General features: G+C 44.6%; 2 protein-coding genes across 3 annotated transcripts in view; both read left to right on the plus strand.

Moving 5' to 3' along the window:
• Nucleotides 1–4,940: 4,940 nt before the first annotated feature.
• LOC142572183 (RPA-interacting protein A-like) lies at nucleotides 4,941–5,830 on the plus strand. The gene has a single exon (XM_075681119.1). It carries the CDS (start codon nucleotides 4,974–4,976, stop codon nucleotides 5,661–5,663), a length of 690 nt encoding a protein of 229 aa, XP_075537234.1. The 5' UTR covers nucleotides 4,941–4,973; the 3' UTR covers nucleotides 5,664–5,830.
• A 775-nt stretch (nucleotides 5,831–6,605) lies between these two features.
• LOC142585837 (influenza virus NS1A-binding protein homolog) overlaps nucleotides 6,606–21,712 on the plus strand; it is a 100,416-nt gene continuing 85,309 nt past the window's right edge. The window contains exons 1-2 of one of the 2 annotated variants that reach the window (XM_075696917.1): nucleotides 6,606–6,803; nucleotides 7,189–7,333. The gene's annotated coding sequence lies outside the window, so the exon portion shown is untranslated. The remainder of the gene's footprint in view (nucleotides 6,804–7,188; nucleotides 7,334–21,712) is intronic. The other variant, XM_075696909.1, reaches the window with a different exon arrangement.

Genomic DNA, 21,712 nt, shown 5'->3' on the forward strand with positions numbered 1-21,712 from the left:
GCGATTGTATTTCTTCAATAAATTTTATTTACTACTTGTAACACCTTGCCATTATTTCGTATTATTGACGGCGCCTCCAGGGCACCAAAGCGGCTACGGGAACACCAAAGCTAGAACCAGGGCTGGATGGGGCTCGCCGAAGCCTGTGCATGCCAAGGGGGAATAAGATCGCGGACAGCCAATTTTGTATGCGAACACTCCCTGCGACGCCTGCATTATTGTAATGTCACGTGCTCTTCAGAGGCCTCCGTTAGCCATTACATGTGCCCTCCTGGAGCAGTACTTGTAAAAAAAATATATCGTCACGATTACCAAAGCACCCCGTAATGAAAAAAAAACGGTCCTGTTGCCAGGCATTGCTGACCGCACACAGCCATTCCGGCTGTGAGCGGTCAGCAATCCCTCACGCGCCGGCCGAACAAAAGTATCCTACAGGTACATAAATTAACCTACGAAACCACGTACACATACTTTCACGCTGTCAACACCTGAAACGTTACTAATCACGCGCGTGTTTGAGTACACCGCATGCTTGCGTCGTGTTTCAGCAACACGAACTCTCAACGTCGCGCGCTTTACGCCTTAAATCCGCCTTGAATAATGGTCCTTTTCTCTATTTCTTCCGCAATTCCAACACGAAATTGTAAAGGCCAGTTACCGACTGACGAAGAAAGATCTCGATTGAAAAAACTGCTCCGCAGGGCTCGAACGAACTTTTCTGCGGATTTCCTCCCGTAGCGTGTCAGCCGTCGTCTGCTACGGCAGGCCCACCACCGGCGGCGCCACCGTCGAGGCCGCGCCGAGCGGAGGAGGAGGGAAGTGAATGGCGCTACTTTGGGAGATTGAGGGGCTTTACCTAGTGTCGGGAGCGGGCGCCCTTTCCCGAAGCGCCGGAGAAACCAGTTTGGATGCTTGGTGGGGTAGTTCGAAGAGGGCGCTGCGCTCCTGTGGCGGGTTACCGACGCCAGCCGAAGGAATGCAGACACAAGTCGTCGTCAGTTTTGGGTAGCACGTGTACCGACTTAGTTCACTTTGTTGCAGCCTTTATTTTCGTTGAGACCGTAGTGCCACGGCTCGGTGCGATGCGACGTTGAACTTCTGTGATAATGCTCTCAAAAAAAGAGAGGACATGTTTTGTTCCCCTTTGTAAGGGCGGTTACAAGTCGTTATAGAAAAGGTGTCGTTGTTCCGCGCTCCATCCGACCCTGTTCGCTTGAAGGCATGGGCAAGGAACATCAAGAGAGACGTTGGAAAACGAAAGGCTGACCACCTAACAGAAATTATTGATGAGCTGATGGCAATTTGGAGTGTGCAGAATCTGTGTTGAAAACACAAGGCAAGCAGTTTGATCATGACAACTGTGTCGAAAAGCACAGTGACAGTAGATTAGTATATTATATAGCCGGCTATGTTGTCAGAAAGTCTTTAAAAAAAATTCCATGCCCAGAGTGTGCCTCTTGCCTTTGTATTTTGCCCCTACAAGCAGATTCTGATGTAAATTCTATACTAACCAGGCAGTTTGATCATGGGGGCTTGATCTTCCCTTCCAATGCTGTTGAGGAGCTTGTTTGTAAAGTTGAGGACACATTTACTGTGTATTTCAGCAGGAATAAGCTTCATGCTGAAAGCATGGTCTGCTTTTTGCATTTCCTTCAGGGAGCGAAGCTTAAAGAAGTGGGTTGCAGTGAGCATGGGCGGTGTTTGACAACAAACATAATAAAGCTCTATGCACTGACGAGGCTGCACTTCTTTGCAAAAGCAAAGAGCATGGAACGGAGCACTCAAAGAGAAAAACAGAAGCTCCTGAAAATGAGGCGATGCATGACAGTCGCGAAAATGCTCCCTGCTTTTGTACATACCTTCGTTGTGCAATAAAAAAAAAAAGAACTTGTAACATAGGTTTTGAGAGCGCTCCCCATACAGCGTTTTTGCGGACCATAGTGTGCAATCTTGTAAAGCTGCAATAAACTATATGCACGAGAAAAACGGAATGCATTCCATTTTCTCTCCACGCTTGTGGGCTGATTAGTGTCGCTTATCCCGTAGAAAAAAAAATATACCAACCCCATTTTATTACGGCCGCTTGCGTAGCTTCCGTCACTCTGGTTAAAATGGCAGCACAACAGGGACGTAGACAAGGCACATAGAAACACATGACGAGTGCACCGTCTAGTTTCTGTGTGTCTTCATCTCTTACGCTGCCATCATAACCAGCTATGGGCGAACTAGCCCAAAACGAAGTTTTATTTCACCGCTCGTCACGATAAGCGTACTGGCCAATATAGTAAGGTTGACTAGCCCTCATAGATTATTGCGTGCCTGTTTTCTGAACTTGCAAATCGGCGGAAAGCGCCGGTCACTTGCGAGCGCCCGCTGCAAAGCGCGCCGGAGCCCGCAAGAGCAACCCGCCAGCGAGCGCTGGCGCCATCTGCCGGAGCATAGCAAAGTATTTCACGTCGGCACGCGCCTTCACGACACTAGGATAACCTTCTAGCCTCTATACTACTGGGTTCTGGCTGATGCGCATCGATCGTGCTCCCGCCAGTTAGGTTGCTGTATGGCAAAAGTAGCGCCTACAGATGTATGTAGGCGCTACGTTTGCCACACAGCAACCAAACTGGCGGGAGCATGATCAAGGCGCAGCAGAATATATGTAGCGCTGAGTCATATCGAGTTAAGGCACACTCTGAACTGACTTTTAAGGGCATCCCGAGCGGTTTTTCGTTTATTACGCCGCCGTTACCCCGAGTTGTGCCGCCGCGCTCCAGCTGTTGCATTTCGTGTAGGGCTACTGACAGAGTGCGGTTTCCAGGTGGCACGATGGCCTCGACTGGAATAAACGCACACACCAAAGATTGAGTAAGCTTGAACATATTTTATTTGCATTTTACAAGTACAACAAAAAGCACACGTCTACGGATCCACACAAACGCGGTTACATAGTCAAGAACATAGTCAAGAAATGGCTCATTAATAAGGGTAGCACAGACGCACAAGAAAGAAGACCTAAGCTACAAAACGTACAGTCGGCTGCTAAACATAACTTCCCTGTCACCGCGTGTCACTTTTATACAGCATCTTTAGAGCACTACCAGGCCGGGTAATTTGGCGAGAAGAACGCAACAGCTTACGGCCGTCAGCTGCCTCTTCCTTACGGGTGTCATAATTATCCTAATCTCCGCATCAACGTCGTGCAAGTCCGCATACAGGTATCTGTATCTGAACCACATGTGCCAGCTTAATACATGTGTAGTGAAACTATGATAACCGAGTAATACTTGTTGGGGGGCTAGTTGGTGCATGTTTCCAGAAGAGGGTTATAGCGCCGAAAAAACTGCCTGTCCGTCTCGCTTGCTGTGTGTTGTGTTTTTTCGGCGCTATAACCCTCTTCTGGAAACTATGATAACCACTGCGTCCTATCAAACGTATTGGTTTTGCAAATGCGCATTACAGCTGACGGAACGACATACTGTAAGTGAAGCACAAGAGAACAAGGACAAAAGGAGGATGCAGCACTTGAAGAAGAAGTGAAGAATTAGTAGGCGTACAGCAAACAAGCGATGACGGAGAACACACAATGATGCATCGGGTGTTCTGTGACATCGGTTTGCGTACTTACGGTGTTATGGAGATCAACGGCATAAAAACGTACCTTCAAGCGTATTCCGTCAACCTCCGCCGCATTCATTATGATAATCAACGCCTAAACAAAATGAGGCACTATTTTTTGCCAAGAGTAGACCTCTTTACAGCAAGTCTGTGTAATGACTCGCAGACGAAACCAGCATGCTTTCGAAAATGTTTTACCGCCGTAGTATTCGAACGCCAACGGCCAGGAAACACATCGATACCAATAGGCTGTCGGCTGTCGGTGGTTAATCAAGTGCAAAAACCTTGACGCTATGACTAAAAAGCAGCTTCAACAATCAAATTTAAAAAAAAATGAACTGCCTATTTGCTTGAGGTAAAAAAACATCCTTAGACACCTCGATTGTTCATGTCAATGGTTTGTGTAAATTAAAGAAATCAGCATGTTCAGCGCCCCTAGCAGAGAAAGCACCAATTAAAGTATTCGACCAAATTACAGTAGCTCCACTTGCGCGCTTACGCTGAAACGCGCCTCGATTGATTTTTCGCCCTCTGTGGCCATTTGTTGAACTTGAGAGTGTGCGGGGCCTGGTGCGACCTTGATGCGGCCCAATCCACTTAAATTCACTTCGTTCGCAGCGCCGCCACAATATTTTTCGTCGTCGCGCGCCTTACTGCAAAGAAACATTGCGCCGCCCCAGCCGCTCGTCCCGCTCAACCGTAATCTAGTACACTCCAGTGGCGTCCAAAAGTCTACGCTCCAACAATGGTTTCCTCTGAGTAACAAAAACAGATATCAAAGCCTATGGTTTTGCCTACAAACGTTGGTTTAGCCAATGCCTCCTTTACTGGCTGGATGACCGCCGCGTTGCTCGCTTTCCCATTGTAGCGGCGGTTCCTTTAGTTCAGCATAAATTCCGTGAGGCGGCGCTCGTTGCCTTTTTAACTTCCGGCGGATGTGGCAGTGGCTGCTGAATGGTTCCGCCGGCGAGTAATAATGGCGGGCGTGTGTTAGCGAGCGTTATCGCGGGCCTCCGAGACAGTGACAGATGCCATGGCAATCTCAGAGGTCGCAGCACGTAATCGAAGTTGCAGGCATTCACCATGAGAGGCGCTCCTTGCCTTTTCGCAGAGACGAGAAAAGGGAGCCATTCGCCATGAGAGGCGCTCCTTGCTTTTTCGCAGAGACGAGAAAAGAGATAGGGCACGGAACCGAGTTTACCGGACAACGCGGCAGGCATCTAGTAAAGGAGGCGTTGGTTTTGCTAACTGCAGGTTCAGCCAGTTGAGCTATTAAAAACGTCATATTTTTATATATTGCGTATCCTTTTGAGTAAGCAGTCGAGCCAAGCGAAGTCGCTGCTCGTACAAACCAATTGAGCAAGATGGCGTCGCCTTGCACGCATGTACTTTCGCGGCACCAGATGCTTTACAAGTCGAAAACGCCGCCCTGGAAAGAAACGTACCGCAACCAATGCAGGGAGAGGCTTCGAAAAGGAAGGCAAGCCTTGTTCGACTCATTTAGAAGTACTGGAGAAGCATGTCACAGCGAGCAACAGCTCCGTTACTCAGTTACAGAGGTTGTTAGGGAGGAGTTGGACAAATTCCATTCTGCGTCTGCAGCTTCGTCTACAACCTTCTTACCAAGGAATGAAGAAAATTCTGCTGTTGGACTACCGTGGGATGACACTCAATTGAACGAACAATTAATGGAAGAAACTCTTGCTGCGTTGCTGGAGGAAGAATTGAACGTTTGGAAACAGTATGAAAGCATGCTTGCATTGCAAAATCAGGAAATTGACGCTGCTGTGCACACGTGGAGCAGCGAAATCGTGGTGTGCCCTGTCTGCCTCAGAAATGATTTGAACAAGAAAGAAGGGCGCATTGTCTGCGCTTGTGGGCTGATAATTCCCACTGCACTGTCGCTGACAGAATTCCGACTGTGTGTCGAGCGTGTTATTGAGTCTCACTCGACACGTTGTCCGTCATCTCTAACCTTTTCACTGATCGAGGCATATGAACCTGCCTTGGTGTGCCTGTGTAACTACTGCGACTTTATGAGCAGTGTCCTGTGATTTTTCTGCTGTCGTGTTTGAACAATTATCAGTACAAGTGATTTTTTTTTTTACTTCGCTTATTACATGCTGTAAAAGTGAAAAGTTACGTAAGCCATGGTCAGTCGACATGCGTTTTTTTCATTGGTGTTCAAAATTGTGGAATTCATTAAAGAGTTTGAAATTCAGTATCGTGGGATGTTTTTCTTGCCTCAAGAAACTGCGAAGCTCTCGCTGTTGAGTCAAGCTATTGGGTGCTACCCGCAGTGAAAGTGAGTACTGTGCCTCGTCACTTATTTTGGCATCGGAAAGAGGTGCTTTATTTCAGCAAAGGCGTAAACTCGTTGAACATACTTTGCACTTATCTGCTCAGCAGTTATAGAAACGGGGGGGGGGGGGGGGAGGGGGAGGTGAAGGTTCGTAGTTTGCGTCTGTGTCGGTGCTGCCATCTACCAACACATGTGCGGGCGAACTAGCAAGCGTATCCCTTTGCTGATTCTGGATGGCAGCACATCCCAGCGTTAGAAGGCTCTGCGATCAGGGATTTAAAACGCCATTGTGCGGAACTTTAGATGGTTGTTTAAAGGGTTATTTTGTTATGGAATGTATTCCGTCTGGAAAACCACAATTCAATTATCAAAGCAGTGATGCGGGCATAGAATTAACCCCAAGGCTGTGTAAGTTTTGTGTGATATCGGTACGGCTACGAAATATGTCGCCACGAATTCAGCAAAAATTTGGTCCTAAGTAATGAATTTAGCCGAATATATCAAACCATACATTCCTAAAAATGCTCAGCCGGCGCCAAAAGAGCATACATGCTATATTCTAAGTAAATTGGCTTTAAATTGGCTAACGCATTTAGGCCATCTGTCGGCGATATGGAGAGTGCGGATGTGAGCACACCTACGAAGCTCTCCGATTGGTTGCTATATGACGTCACAGTGTTAGGATAAGCGAGGCTCCTGTGTGTGCGCGATGTCCCTTCGTCTCTATGCGCTGCGCGACATCTCTCTGCAGCTGGTGGTGCTCGCGGAATAGCTCCGTTAGGTTCTGTCAGGGCTGAAGCTGAGAGCAAAGATAACAACGTCTGTTTTCTGAACACTAATTACCTTGAGCCTGTGTCAGCCTTTGGCGGAGCCTCTGAAGTCATCTGCGCAGGTAGGTTACCGGCATGTTCTGCGAGTTCTGCATCGGAGCGCTGGGTGCGTCTCATACCCTTCTCACATGTCCACATTCATGTACTCAACTAACTGGTACCATCTTGGATGGTTTTCAGTAGGTAGTGGTGGTTTCTTTGTAATGTTTCGGGCATAGGATGAATGGCAACATCGAGCCAGTAGCGTGCTCTGCTCCGCGCGCCTGCACGCAATGTTCCCGCTTGTGAGGCTTGAGTTAAATGCGGCCTGGAGCTCGCGCCCGTGTTAGGTTTAGTAGTCCGTTTGGCGTTTTTACGTAAATAATGAGCCAGAAAAAGGCCGTTTACTCTTTGACATTGCGTCGCTGTAAACTGTGGTACAATGGCGTTTCTTCTGATCTCTGTCAGCTTGGAGGCGAGGAATCTGTTCCCGGTCATCTGGCTAGGTTGCCACCATTTCCGAACATCCCCTGCCGAGTCACTTCGCTGCAAGGCATGCACGTGCTCTTATGACGGCTGCTGTCCGACAAGCCATCCTTCATCAAGGTTTGTTGTACGTCATTTGTACCGTTTGTTCATACGTGTCGTTCGCTCTGAAATGTCAGTTATGCCCACTTTGTTCTCGTTACTTTCTTGTGCATTAGATAAGGGTAATTATAAATAGCTTATACCCTCTGTATACGATATGACTGCGAATATGGACCGACCTCTCTGCTATCGTTCCGCGTTCGAAAGCGCCATTATGTGCCAGCAGACTACTAAGCTTTATCTATTGATGTGCCACTGGCTTTATTATTCTATAAGGAATCAAAGTTTATAATCCTATAGATCTGCTCCGGCGGTTGCATGCAAATTATGCGATTCGCACGCGTTTCTTTGCTTTCTTTTTTCTCTCGTGTGTGAGAGCGAAGCGAAAAATTTTTTCAGGTGAGCTTTACCTGATTGAACAATCGAACTAATAGAATAGGGATACGGTAGTATCGTAAATTGCCCAAGAATTTCATCAGCTTCAGTAGGAACATGTGATATGCCGCGAGTTTGGCCTGTAGTTATTAACTGGTTAATTGTTGCTCTTTGCCATCTCTTGCGTTTATGCCCTTCGAACGTGTGCGAGCTAATATGTCGTCCGTGTTGGCGTCTGTGACATTTAGCTTTAGAGGACAGCACTTCAATTTGGTTGATTACCTATTCAAGCGAACTATGCCAGGTAAATGTCCTGAATGTACTCCGTCAGAATGATTATGTGCAGGAATTTGTGTAGAATTGGAAAGTGGCATATGTATGCAAGTGCATCTGCTGGAGCCGAGGGTTCGACCTCACCTGTTGCTGAGGCAGGTGTGGCATGGCACTGCTGTAGATTGCACTTGAGCGCAATGTTACTTTACTGTTAATCTGTATCGAGAAGCTTAATTCAATATGCTGCAGTACGTAGCGTGGCTGCGTAGCCCCATGGCAAACATTAAAATTGCTGTTAGGAGTACATCCGTTTGTTTAATAACAAAATAGTGCTAAAATTTTGTATTTGTAGTGGCAAGTGAAAAGTAGAAGCCATCGTAACCATCGGCCAATCTCGTTTGGATGCATGTGCCTCTATGCACATGCATCTGTGCACCTCTATGCACCTGCTTCAGCCCATATATTTAAGGAGGGGCTGAAAACTCCAGGTTACCAGAAACCTATGCAACTGGAGCAGATGTTATGGTTCCTTTATTGAAAATTAATGCAAGTGTCTCAATCTGTTAGGCTAGTCATATACATAACCTGTATTAGACCAATGTTAGAGCATGTTAACAGGAGCCATTTCAAACTAGATTATTCCACCAAAATAAGAAAGTGCAAGGAACACGTCGTGGTACAATCTACTCTGGTATTCCCAAACGGATTGTACTATTACGAAAATTTTATGCGTGCATGAAGTGCCTGCTTTAACCCAATGCTCAAGATAGGGAAAATTGATTCCTTTTCTTACTGTTGAAAAGCTGCTTTAATGTCAATAGCATACTACATATTGTTCTGTTCTACATATTGTTTTGACAATACCTCTAAGCTTTTATGTGAGCTTTCTTCATGAGCAACAATGGAATAAAACTGTTCACGTTTGCAAGTTTCAGAATCCAAACATGGTGAAATTTTTGAGGAGACCACATCAAAATTTTAAGATATAGACATTAAAAAGTGTGCCTAAGTACAAGTACAGACTGAACACACTTGAGTGGTTGAGTGGACGACTGTGGAATGCAACAGCGGCCATAGCTGCTACCTTGAGGTACCCGATAAGTTCCATGTATGTTTCCCCTATAGCCCATGGTACCTGGCAAGCGGCATGATTATGCGGGGTCTCGTTGCAGTGTTGACCTGTGCTTTTCCTTTTGCAATAGATGGCAACCAACTTGGCCAAAGTGTGATTCAGTCTGTACATGTATTTAGCATTCATGTGCATCTTATCATGTGCATGTGTTTGTATCATGTTCTGATTGTTGTACTTGCAGTGATGTAAGCATGCTTTTTTTATATATTGCATCACAGTAAGTTATTCAACTTCATGGTGAAATGTACAAATTGTGGTCACCCAGAAATGGCTAAGATAGCCAACAGCATCGTCAAAAAATATGATGCAGATCCAATGCACTTGTTGTAATCGACATGAGGCAAAGCTTTCATGCAACGGCCAATTAAATTCTATAAAACTAACTGCAGTATGTACAGTTGTCTATATTTTTCCGATGCAACATAAACTACTATGCAATGTTTGCTTATGCATCATACATGGGGCAACTTTAATCTCGTGTAATGTATACATAGTTCGGTGAACTCACTGAAACGTCAGCTTATTAAGACTTGGACTGACCTATGAGGCTGAGTTATGTGAGCTTGGCTAAGTAGAGTTTTGACTCGGTCTGAGTCTGCATGAGCTAGGCTGATTAGAATTTTGGGGAGTCTACACACATGCCAGATCATCAGAATGCAGAACAATCTGAGAAAAACAAGATCCAGATACACAAGTGTCATGCTCTCTTTTGTATATCTTGCAAGTTGCACAATACTAATTTTATAGAGGTAGTACTGACGAGATATGGTTACGTATTTATGCAGTAGTACATGTAATTGCAAACTCATTAAGAACTTTTGCCTCCACCTTGTTGGGCATGGCCTATGGCTCGCGATAAATCTGCATACTTTATTAACTGTGGACATGCAAGATCCAGCTACACTTGAAAAGATGCTATCATTCGCCGGAAGGGTTGGAACCAGCTGACTTCACTGCTCAGTTTTGATTTACTTTTGTTTAATGTGTTATCTACTGTTTATAAAAACGTTTGCCTGCTTTTCACATTGTTGCATGTGTTTTAGAGAAGGTAGAGAGAGAGAAGCAAGAAAAGGCAGGGATGTTTACTGCGAAGTAGTTTCTTAGAATACTACAGTATGTTAGGACCAGCATATACAGAAGTAGTTCAGTGCAATGAAGTGCAATATGCAATTACTTGTTAAAGAGAGGGTTCATGAGTTGTAGTAAGGATAGTTTGCAGCACATTGAAGGTTTATTAGTTTCTATGCTGGAAAGAAATGATAGATCAGAAAAAAAGAGATAAAACTGTTTAAATTGTGCTTATCGTGTGTTAACGCTTTGAAAACAAATTGGCAATGCTGTTTACTCCTAGTCAAAGCATTACATAAGCTATTGTAGAAAATTCATTACAATATATAGTTAGCACGTTTGCATTGCGAGCTTGATAAACAGTCGCATCTCGAAGCGGGAATAACAGAGCCTTGAAACGAGAATTCCCTGGGAGAAATATGCATGAAAGCCGAAACCAACAGACTGCAACTAAATGGTCACACATCATCATCATCATCAATATAGCGCGATGTTTAAACGTCGGATACTATGCTTTCATGTCATATCCCCTCTAAACAGCATTTGACAACTTGCAGCACATGGTAATAACGGAATGGCACGGAAAAGTACATGCTATAAGCACCGGAAGCCAACGTGAAAAATAAGCGTCCCTTGATTAGCAACGTAGCATGCACTCAAATGCATAGAAATCGCTGAACTGAACGTGACAGACTTTTTATATGCCTTGTTCAATCGTCTGCTGGTGGTACGTATTGCTCACACAGTCCACGGCTCCACTCCATTAGTTGCACTGTTCAAGGCTTGTTGAGCCAATGTATATAGATAAAGCTTCTTAAACCTTGTGTTGAGCGACCTACGCCATTTCCAAAAACAAGCTGAGAAATTGTTTTCATGGGTCTCGGTGCAATTTTGACGAAAAATCGGTGTAATCTGTGTGATGTGCAGCCAACGGGTTGTCACAGCCGCGGGGGGGAGGGGGTCGACACCTGCGACTGCAATATCCGTAGCATGCAACCAAAATCGCACTTTGTGGTGCAATAAAAGTCACATTATGTGAAACAGGCTTCATAGACTGACATTTGATGGCTGAAGTTATTCTGTTATCAATGGAGTTAATCACCTTGTAACAGTTTCAGTACAAAGATATTCTATCTGCTCCTCGGCATGCATTGAGCCATCTAGTTCCCCTGTGTATCCCAAGCTTCATTTTGTCTTCATGATGTCAGCCTCTTCATAATTAAGGTCATTCACTTGCACTAGTGTTTCATTCCTTAATGTGGCTTTTCACCTTAATCAGCAACCCCAGTGATCGTGCCTGCATTTATAAACACAACAAATTGCAATATTCATCTTTGACATTGTAAATGTCACTTGGCTCGAATAAGCAAATTGTGGCAGGCATACAAGTGCATCATCCATTCTCTACACACCACCAAGCCAAGGTTCTGTGACCTACAATAGGGAGTTCTACGTTGAATTCCAATAGCGGAGTCGGAGTGGCCGACGGACTCGGCGAGCGAGCACTCGACTCTGGCATAGAGCAACGCCCCCAAATCCGTGAGTGGAACACAACCTGCGCCGCCGGAGCAAGGCGGAAGCGGAACTTCTATCGCTGAGTTACCCAGGATACCTTGCGTGTTGTCATTTTCTTCCGCTGTTTGCTCCCAGCACCACCGCAGCCGTCACTTGTCTCTTCAGCGCCGTTCATCTTTTGTTGTTTTTTAAAGTGCGGAAGGGATATCTCGCCAAGCGTGCAGCAGCTTTTGCTTCCTCGCCAGTCATGACCGGTGGCGCCTCCCAGCAGACAAATGTGGTAAAGGAAATACGTCACGCACAGTTCCGGTCCACTCCGCCGATTTTGGCAGAGCATCTTTTTCTGCTCCACGGAGTGACTCCCGCTCTGAATCCACTCCGACTCTCTCATTGGAACACCTTACTCACGCCCTCACTCTGTCATTGGAACAAACTTGCTCCGCAACGAGCAGAAAAACTTGCTTCGACTCCGCCATTGAAATTCAACATTAGAAATACCGCACCCAATTTGGTTTGCATACCCAAAACACATGTCCTGCTTGCATTCTTTTGTGCTCTTTTTGCACACTTTTGTACACCCAGCAGTTTGGTCCCATAACTTTGGGTGCATAATACCCTAAAGCTCCCTAATGTCAAAGTTCAGTACTGACATGCGGCCTGCTGGCCATATGAGCAGGACAGTTTAAGAACTCAACAATTGATATTCTCACATTGAAGGGTACGAGTCTCCTCTCGCGTTGTCATCAAGCTTCTGTTCACACTCTTGGTTGTCTTAACGCCAAGAACTGAAAACATGTCACACTGTGGTACATTTCTTCACCTGCTGAAAGAATGTTAAAGGTGCATGGCAGTTTATAAATTTTGAAAGGTTGTACAGTGCTCATTTCTTACCATTAGGGCTGACGACCAACCAGGAGCTTCCTGAAAGAAACTAGGGTTAAGTCCGATGGACCTTTAAAAGGTGCCCTTGGACTTGAACTTAGAGCTTTATTTTCACGTCTATAAAATGTACAGATGAGAGGGACACAGAAAAACCCCACAAATTCAGCTTGTCTAGGTCTGTGTCCTTATTGGTTTTTGGCAACGGGTAACAATATGTGCATAAATATAACACATGAGCACATGTATCTGTAAAACAGTATAGCAATAGACATTGTGGGGATAAAATTGGACAACTTATACTAAGTTACTTTTGCACACCAGCAAAAACACCGACATGAATGCAGGAATATGCAGATCATACATGTTACAGAAAAACAATGAAATGCAGACAACATAAATCACTTTTCACAAGGGGAACATTCACAGAAATACAAAATTACACAAGTCACTATGCCATTGTGGCTTAACATGCATGTTTATCATTTAAAGCACAACCAAAAGCACTAAAGCGTACACGGAAATAAAAGTATGAACGACAAGTTTCAGCACCTAATTGAAATGATAGATATGCTGATTAATGAAGAGAGTTAAGGTGGCAGTTCATGGCACAGCATTTGGTTCCCATAGTTTGTTCTTGGAGGCGGCATATGCCAACTTTCTCTGTGACATGTGCTGCATCTGCTTGTATTTAATGTTAGCCTTGACAAGTACTCAAGAAAAATTGGTGTTGCCTTTTTTTTTTGTTAAATGTTTTAGTAAAAGTGTATGCAGAATGATTTTATTGGCATTACATCTAATCAACAAAAAAAAAGATCAGTATGCACGTCGACTGATGAGCTTGAAATTATACAGATGGTTTTGTTTTGCAATAAAAATGGAATGTTGATGAATGGAACGAGATGACAGTAGGTAACACAAGATAATAAAAAAGTTATAAAGTATGAGCTTCAGTCTTGATGGGTAAAGGAAGCGTAATCTTATTAATATTCTAATAACTTGTGCAAGTTATCAATAATGTTAACATGGTCATTCCACAACATAATCTCTTAGAAAATTACACCTAAACTTTTGACTGATGGTGCTATCTCTACCAAAGAAGTTACTATTTTGAGATGTCCATTGATGATCTGCTTTTTGTTCTCTGATTGAAAAAGCGTGCCTTTTGTTTTAGTAGTATTAATAGTTAATGAATTTAATGAGCTCCACTTCTTCTAGTGTATCATTGGCAACACTTCGCAATTCTTGCATGTTTTTAGAAGTTATAAACTAGTGTCGTTGGCCTAGATAACAAATTGTGCCGTGATATTGAGAGTAGTTATATAATTTATATACAGGTTTAACAATAGTGGTCCTAGTATGCTTCCTTGAGGAGCCTCAGCGAATATAGGCAAATTTTTTTAACAGTGGTTATCTACAACGGTCTGATACTGCAGACAACTATTAATTAAATTCAGGAATGTTCCCCTAAAGCCATAAATGTCAAGTTGTGTTAGTAGGGTATTGTGATTAATAGTACCAAAAGCCTTTGAAAAATCATTAAAGATGCCAAGAGTAACTAAATTGTCTTCAAAGCCTCGCATAATTATCACTTTTGTATCAGTGAACCTATTTCTGTTGAGCAACCTTTCTAAACCGAAATCCGTAATCTGTAATTACATTTTGCTTTTTACAAAAAGAGGTTATTCTTGTATTCACTTGTCAAGACACTTAAAAAAAATAGGGAGGATTGATATTGGCCTATAATTTGAGAGCTCGTTCCTGTCGCCAGATTTGAAAAGGGCTCTTACCTTCGCGATTTGCATGCGCCGAGGAAATGGACCATTCGCCAACGAAAGATTGTACACATGCTCCAATACAGGACCGATTAGGTCTAGCTCATTCTTTGCTGGGTGAATCTGCAAATAACCAGTATTGCAGCTTTTGCAATTTTGAAGGCTAAGAAACGTGTTGTAGATTTCATTGTGTTAGTGGGGCTTAGGAATGCACTTTGATGACTTTTAGTTTCACTTACTTACTCTGTGCAACGAGGGTCATAGGAATTATTCACCAGCAACACAAAATAAATGTCAAAAACCTCGGCCAATACCGTGCCTGATGTCGACTCATTATTTATTCTAACCCTTCTACATTCTCTGGCTGATTGTTTACTTGAACTAAACTGCTTAGTGTTTTCCAAGCGTTTCAACATTAGAAAATTTCTCAGAATATTGCACTTTTCCTACTTTATTCCAGAATTTCTTAAACTCGGCTTGTGCCTAGAAATTCTTTGAAATGTGCATCTTTTTGTTTTATCAATTTCAACATCCAAGGTTTCTTTGCTTGGATTATTGACAGTAGTCTATGATTACTGTCAGTAATTCCTTCACTTCTACCTTCAGTCATTTCAGTTTCAGAGACATTTCAATTCAACTAAGGTTGAATTTGAAGTCAACTTTCTTCCTGTGTCTCTATGAGTAATAACTGCCCTCTTGTGATCTTCTAATGTGTAGCATCAAGCAACTGGACATGTGTGCTCTTTCTAGCTTCCAAGTTATTTAACAGAAATACATGGCTTATCTGTTAATTCACCATAGCCCCGTTTACATGTGGCGCATCGCATTTCCAAGCGCATTTGGGAAAGGCGATGCGACACCGTTTACATGTAGTGCAGTAACTCTCACGAGAACGTAGCGCCACATGGTGTCGTATAAATGAAGTGCAGCCGATTTCCGGTGTAACTGGTTTCCGGTAGTGGGCCGAGTGCACATTGTTGGCTGAGTGCCGAGAAATAGTTTCGCGTAGAGCACGCTGTGGCAAGCGAAGTTGCCGGGGAAGACGCCATTTTGCTTCTGCTTCGGGTGTTGCTGTCTCGCAGCTTCACCACCATGGCAATCCCGCAGCTAATTCCTTCCCATAATTCCTAATGCGACAGCCCTGCGTTTACATGCTCCGCGAGAGTCTACTCGCGCCCGTAAATCTACCCTCACCTGCCGCATTACCGCTGTTTACATGAATGCGATGCGCTAGAAATGCGATGCGACACTGTCGCATTCATGTAAATGTGGGTCATGATCGCCTCAATTTACATGTGATAAGGCAACACAGATGCAGTTGTTTGTCAAGCTAGCTTAAAATGCAGTACATATCACTGGAAAAAGTTGACTACGATAAGTTAGCTTGGCAGCTGTCAAGAAAGGACAGACAATTTTTCATGAGGAATCAACTTCCCTCCATTGTCTTACTCAACATGTAAAATGGTGTTTTTGGTTAATACTGCACATCTACGCATATTTGCACTGTGAGAATTCAGTCATACGCACGCTTTAGGCAACTTGTAAAATTGTGGTGGACCTGTTATTTATAGTCATTACAGACCTGACGTACAGTGTTACTGTTGTGTTCAACAAACTTCAGAATCTAGCCATATTTGGGAACCTGCCAGCCATTAATAGGGTCTTCTGGCTCCTCTGCTGAGTGTTGTGGAGCCTGTTTAACTGGCTGTGTAACCTAGTCTCCTTATGTGCCAGGATCTGCTCGTGGAGGGAACACCTCAGCAGTATTCAAGCATTCACAGGAGTTTCAATTAGAAATGAAAGCATGTATAGTAAGCTTTCACTAATAAACATCTGTGTTAGGAGTTTAGAAGCAATGAAAGTAGAACCTTGCACCTGTTTGTAGCCATAATGAAAGGGAGTTATACCTGCCACATTTTTTTTCTTGCAAAGTATAACAAGTGCCTAATACCGTACTGAATACTAACGGAAGTGTTAGACCCCATGCGGACTCTCAATTTTGGAAAGATTCATGTGAAACGTGTGAGACAGCTCAATTTTCTCCTAACCTGATCATGCAGTCTTTCCTGTGCACGCAGGCCATAATGCAAGATTTTTCTGGCGCTTCTAGAATCTTCTCATAGCTATTGTTTTCACCAACTTTTCATGAAAACCTATAACATAACTTGCATGATCACTGGAGCAAATTCATGTAAGTGAATGTCTATTAGCCATGTACAAATTTTTCTGCCGTTGCCGTTCGTTCTTGTTATATCTTAATTCTCTTTCTCCTTACCCGTACGCTGTGTTGGCGTTCACATCGCTGTACCTATGTCCAGTTTCTTGCTGCCTGTTGTGCTTCCCAGATAGGGCTGCAAATGTGCCGGTAAGCAGCGCCCTCAGTGCCTCATCTCTCGGTTTCTGGTATTAAAAACCCCGAGCCTCTGCTACGAATGTGTGAGCCTGCGGTATGTGTCCATGGAGGAAGGAAAAAGATGGGAGGGAACATACTGCAACACAATTGAAGCCACACCTGGTGGCTCAACACGTGATTGCACGTGAAAGTGCACGGTTGGTTTTAGTGCTCCCGCTCTGCAGGAAGAGTCACGGCAGGGCAGCTGAACAAGTGCGCACTGAATAAAAACTACTGGCATAGCTACTGGGAACCAAATGTCTCAGCAAATCTTGATTCTTGCTCCGTGACCTCGAAGCAAGAGGTCACATGTGGAGCCACCACTGTGGCTTCACGGAGCAATCGCTTGCCAAGGCTGGCTGCATGACGTGATGCTCCCTCCTATATTTTTCCTTCCTCCTATATATGTCTGTCTGGGCAGTGCTGCGGTGTAAATTTCTAATAATTCAAACATGTTGCATACCCTGTACATAGTGAAGAAGAGAAAATGCTGTGCTGGATAAGTACAAGGCTACACTCTAAAAAAAGTTTGCATCCTTTTGGGCTTATCTTGTCCCCAAACGATAATTGTCTACCTTGCTCCTTCAACTCTGCTCACCCCATACTTTCAGGCTATGAACAGCATGTGCGTTATCAGCGTGACGTGGCATTCTTGACAGTGAAGTAGCGAGCAGAGTTTTCAAGGAAGGAAACGCAAACGGGACAGATGACGATGATAATATCTTATTCCAAAGGGTGTAAACATTGTTTCAGAGTGTACATGAGAAGTCTTTGAAGCATTTGAGTTTTCAAGGAAGTAAACGCAAACGGGACAGATGACGCTGATAATATCTTATTCCAAAAGGTGTAAACATTGTTTCAGAGTGTACATGAGAAGTCTTTGAAGCATTTTGGCGGTGCTGCTGCTTTGGAGCACGACTCAAGTCTTACGAAGTCAAGCTGCTATGAATGAAGGGTCCCGAACTTACGATTGTGCCCATTAGCTTTAGGCACAGCAACTCAAATGCGTGGTTCTCGAATAATTATGTAATTGACTCATTAAGCTAATGAACAGAATAAAACCGCTATTGAGTTAAAACAAATTATGTGACGGCACTAAGTGAAATTTTTATCAACATTCCCCTCACTGCATGTTGAAAATGACTTGGTGCCACATCAGCCAATTTTGTTTTGTCATCTCTATTTTTGCAGTCCCCGCTTGTCGTTCAATGAGCTCTAACTTAATATGCAGTTTCATCACTCATCAGAAGCAGGCTTCGAGACCTTTCTAATGTTTTATGCGTGGCAGTTTTAGATTAAAGGGTATTCACAACTGTTTCAGAGACTCGACAGCGCTATTCGCTCCCCCTTTTCATATGAAGTTGCTAGGTTAAGAGCGGAGCACCCTTTTGATGAGCTGTGACTCTGGCCTTTTGCACCAAATGCAGATAGTTCTTCCTGTCGCTGAACACCAGACTGTACTGCTACGTGTTACAGAAAAAAAAAGTAACCGATCACAATTTATTACTTCATTCAAAAAATGCAATGCATTACAGTGACCATTTACTGGAGCTCGAAAGTAATAATTACTAAAAAGCAATCAATTACTTCTGTTACATTGCTCCCAGCTTAACAAGTGCAATAGAACAAGCTGGCCAGGTTCTTTCAGTGCATCCTCTGCAGCCCTTTACACAATAATAATTGCTAACAATTGCTTCTCAAAATTTTCGTCCTGTTATCTCTTGCTGCGAAGACATTAGGGGCTACGACATTGAAAACTCGCTCAATGTGCGCGCTGGAAGGAATTGCGGTGTTGTAATGGAAGAACGCCTTGCGCGCAAGATTTTGGTTACTCAGTGTCGCGATGCTCGCGTCTGTGTCCTCTATGAAGCGCAGTGCTACAGTGTTGCAGGGGCTCAAAGAAGCCACTCCCGGTAGCGCCAATGAAAAGCTGAAAAAAAAATTCTTCCACACACTATTCTGGAAATTGCAGGCGATTTCCTGCAACTTTTGTGTAAAGTGGCCATCCGCATTGAGCCATAGCAATGCCAGTGCAATTCGTCGGCCAACTTCTGCTGGTGAAGAGTTAGGAAACAAATACTCAGCACCGGATTTGCCTCTCTCAATATGCACAACCGCGAGGCTGTTCCGTGGCACGTCTGCGGACGTTTTACTGTAGTTCCCGCCGAATTCATGTTCAAAGCTGCCTCGCCTATTGTCTCGTCAATAAAGTGACTGGTTTCTGAAAAAAGTAACTCATCAGTTATAAAACTACCAAAAATGTAATTGATGACAAGTGATTACACGTAATTCGTTGTATGCACAACTCTGTGTGAACACCCAAGTAAGTACAGAAATAAGCCTGAACCGGTATCGCGTAGCAATTCCTTCGATTCGATTCTATGCCACTCTTATCATCCACGGCCTGCTGATCGCATTGATAGCGCGGCCTGAGCGCCGTTCTGATACTGACGAAGCGCGACGAGGAATGGTATTGTATTGGAATTGAATCGTTACGGCAGAATGCGCAAGCAAAGCAAGCAAGCCCTACTTCCTGGTGACAGTAGACAGTTTTAGTTGAATCGTTACGGCAGAATGCGCAAGCAAAGCAAGCAAGCCCTACTTCCTGGTGACAGTAGACAGTTTTAGTTCCACGTACGTAGAAGCACTACGTGCGTGAAGATCTTGCGGGATCTAAATGCGCATGCACCGAACGCAGGGAGGTCCGTCGCGTCCCACGTACACATGACGGGCTTTGCGAGCTAGCAGGCAGAGAACGCAGCGCAAGCTACCACGTATGCACTGTTCGCGAAGTGCGAGAAACACGCGATGGTTCCCATTAGGCTCGTCTTAAACGAACTTGGCGGGAGTAGCGTTGCCGTATGCTGGCAGAAGGTTCCAGTAGACCACGCGGAAGCAACGATTTGACGCTTTAACGAGAGCGAAAGCTTTACTACGCCATGTCTCCCAAGGTCATTGATCGCGTCGCAATGACCTTGAGCCGCCGGAGTGCAAGTGTGGCAGGTGTGACGTTACGCCACGTCATTGATCGCGTCGCAATGACCTTGAGCCGCCGGAGTGCAAGTGTGGCAGGTGTGACGTTACGCCACGTGATCCGCTGCGGAGAGGCGTCGCAGCTGCGCTCGCTCGGAGCCTCGCCGCTGGAGTACCACGTGACTAGGCGAGGGGTAAAGGGTCCCTCACCAGGCCTGGCCATTTTGAGCTGACAAGCGCAGAGCATAGATTGCGCGATAACAATCGTGTCTGCTAAGTATTACATCGCTACGCGCCACGGAAAGATCTGGAATTTCAATCCGAACACCGTTTCCCTCTTCACTCGCGGCCGCTGCGCTCCAAGCCGGACGGTGTCGTAATCGTGTCCCTGCGCCTACGTAATCGTGTCCGCAGTGTGACGTCGCTTGTGGTGACACGTGACTTCGAGACTTATTCAAGACATCTGTTATCTGTGCGATCTGTTGCTTGAATTGACGAATTGAAGTTTAGAGAAATAATAAAACACACAAACGGAATGTCTGCGTGTTTTTTGTTTTACTTCACACCGAAGCAAGAGAGACGTACTTCCGCTTCGTCGGCCACGGCGGCCGCATTTCGATGGGGGCGAAATGCGAAAACACCCGTGTGCTTAGATTTAGGTGCACGTTAAAGAACCCCAGGTGGACAAAATTTCCGGAGTCCTCCACTACGGCGTGCCTCATAATCAGAAAGTGGTTTTGGCACGTAAAACCCCAAATATTATTATTATTATTCCGCTTCGTCTGCTTGTCCCCACTCAGATATTAGCCCCTGAAGTTGCATTACGCGGTAGCCTAGGCGCAGCGCGCGTGAGGTTCTTTGCCTCCCCCCCCCCCTTTTTGTTTTCCTTACCGCAGTTACTTTCAGGAGCTCATTGCAGTGCGTAGTGTTAAAAGTACGAACGATGAAATGAACCCGGAAAAGAAAGATGATTCTGCCCAGTATGCAGTTGCAAATAAAATCGAATGGGGCGTATGCGATTGCATGGGACCTGTTTCAGCTGAAGTGACCATTTATAGCAATACCAAGGGGTGGTTCTTTTCTGCAGCAAATTATCTCTAATGGGGGAGGTCGAACAGCACGTCCAACGTACAGCAGTCTAGAAAAAGTAGCTGATTCTATGAGTAACATTTTGGCACAAGTACAAAGCAAGCGCGTGTTTCAAGCTGGTCAATATGCAAAACATTTACAACCTGCCGCGGGGTATCGCTGGTTAAGGCGTTCTGCTATTGAACGTGAGGTCGCGTGTTCGAATTCTTGCTGCGGCGGCTGCATTGCGTTGGGGATGCACTGCTAAATGTCCGTGTACCGTGCTTTGGGTGCTTGGTAAAGAATCGCAAGTGTTCAAAATTAATCCAGAGCCCTGCACTACGGCGTTGCTGATAGCCCGCTGTCTAATGAGAGCCTTTCTGCGTTGACGTCGCAGTTAGCCGGGAGCCAAAGTTCCCCTTTAGAAAGCAAAATTCTACAGACTGCCAAAAGCTGAATTTTGATTGTCTCAGTATGAATAAAAAGCCTCTAGTTGAAAAACTGGTCCCGGTAGCATCTGCACCAAAAACAAATATCGCAATTATGTAAACTATATGTTAGATCCAATAAAGATGACAAATGTATATGTATAGCCAAAAGTAGCATCGTTACATTGCTTTAGTCCGCTTGAAATGTTCCGATAGACGCATGCAGTTTACAAAATTACAATGTTTCTTTATTTCCGAGTTAGAGCTGCAAACTTGCTGCTGGATTTTTTCCGAAATTTTCAGTTCCTGCAATTCTTAAAAATAGACTTTTCAATCAGAACGAACTGTAGATAGTTAACGTATTGGCTTGCAACTCACCTAGTCGACATTGGCTCAGTTTATACGGCTCAGTTTATTCCGCGCAATGTGGTTTCGCTATTGCACGGTTTAGGTAGGAGCTCCCAAGTTAAGCATCCTCTTAATCTTACCGTTTTTGTTGTTCCTTTCCACTGCATCGCACGCTTAT

The sequence above is a fragment of the Dermacentor variabilis genome, chromosome 1 (genome assembly GCF_050947875.1).
Source record: "Dermacentor variabilis isolate Ectoservices chromosome 1, ASM5094787v1, whole genome shotgun sequence".
NCBI lineage: Eukaryota > Metazoa > Arthropoda > Arachnida > Ixodida > Ixodidae > Dermacentor > Dermacentor variabilis.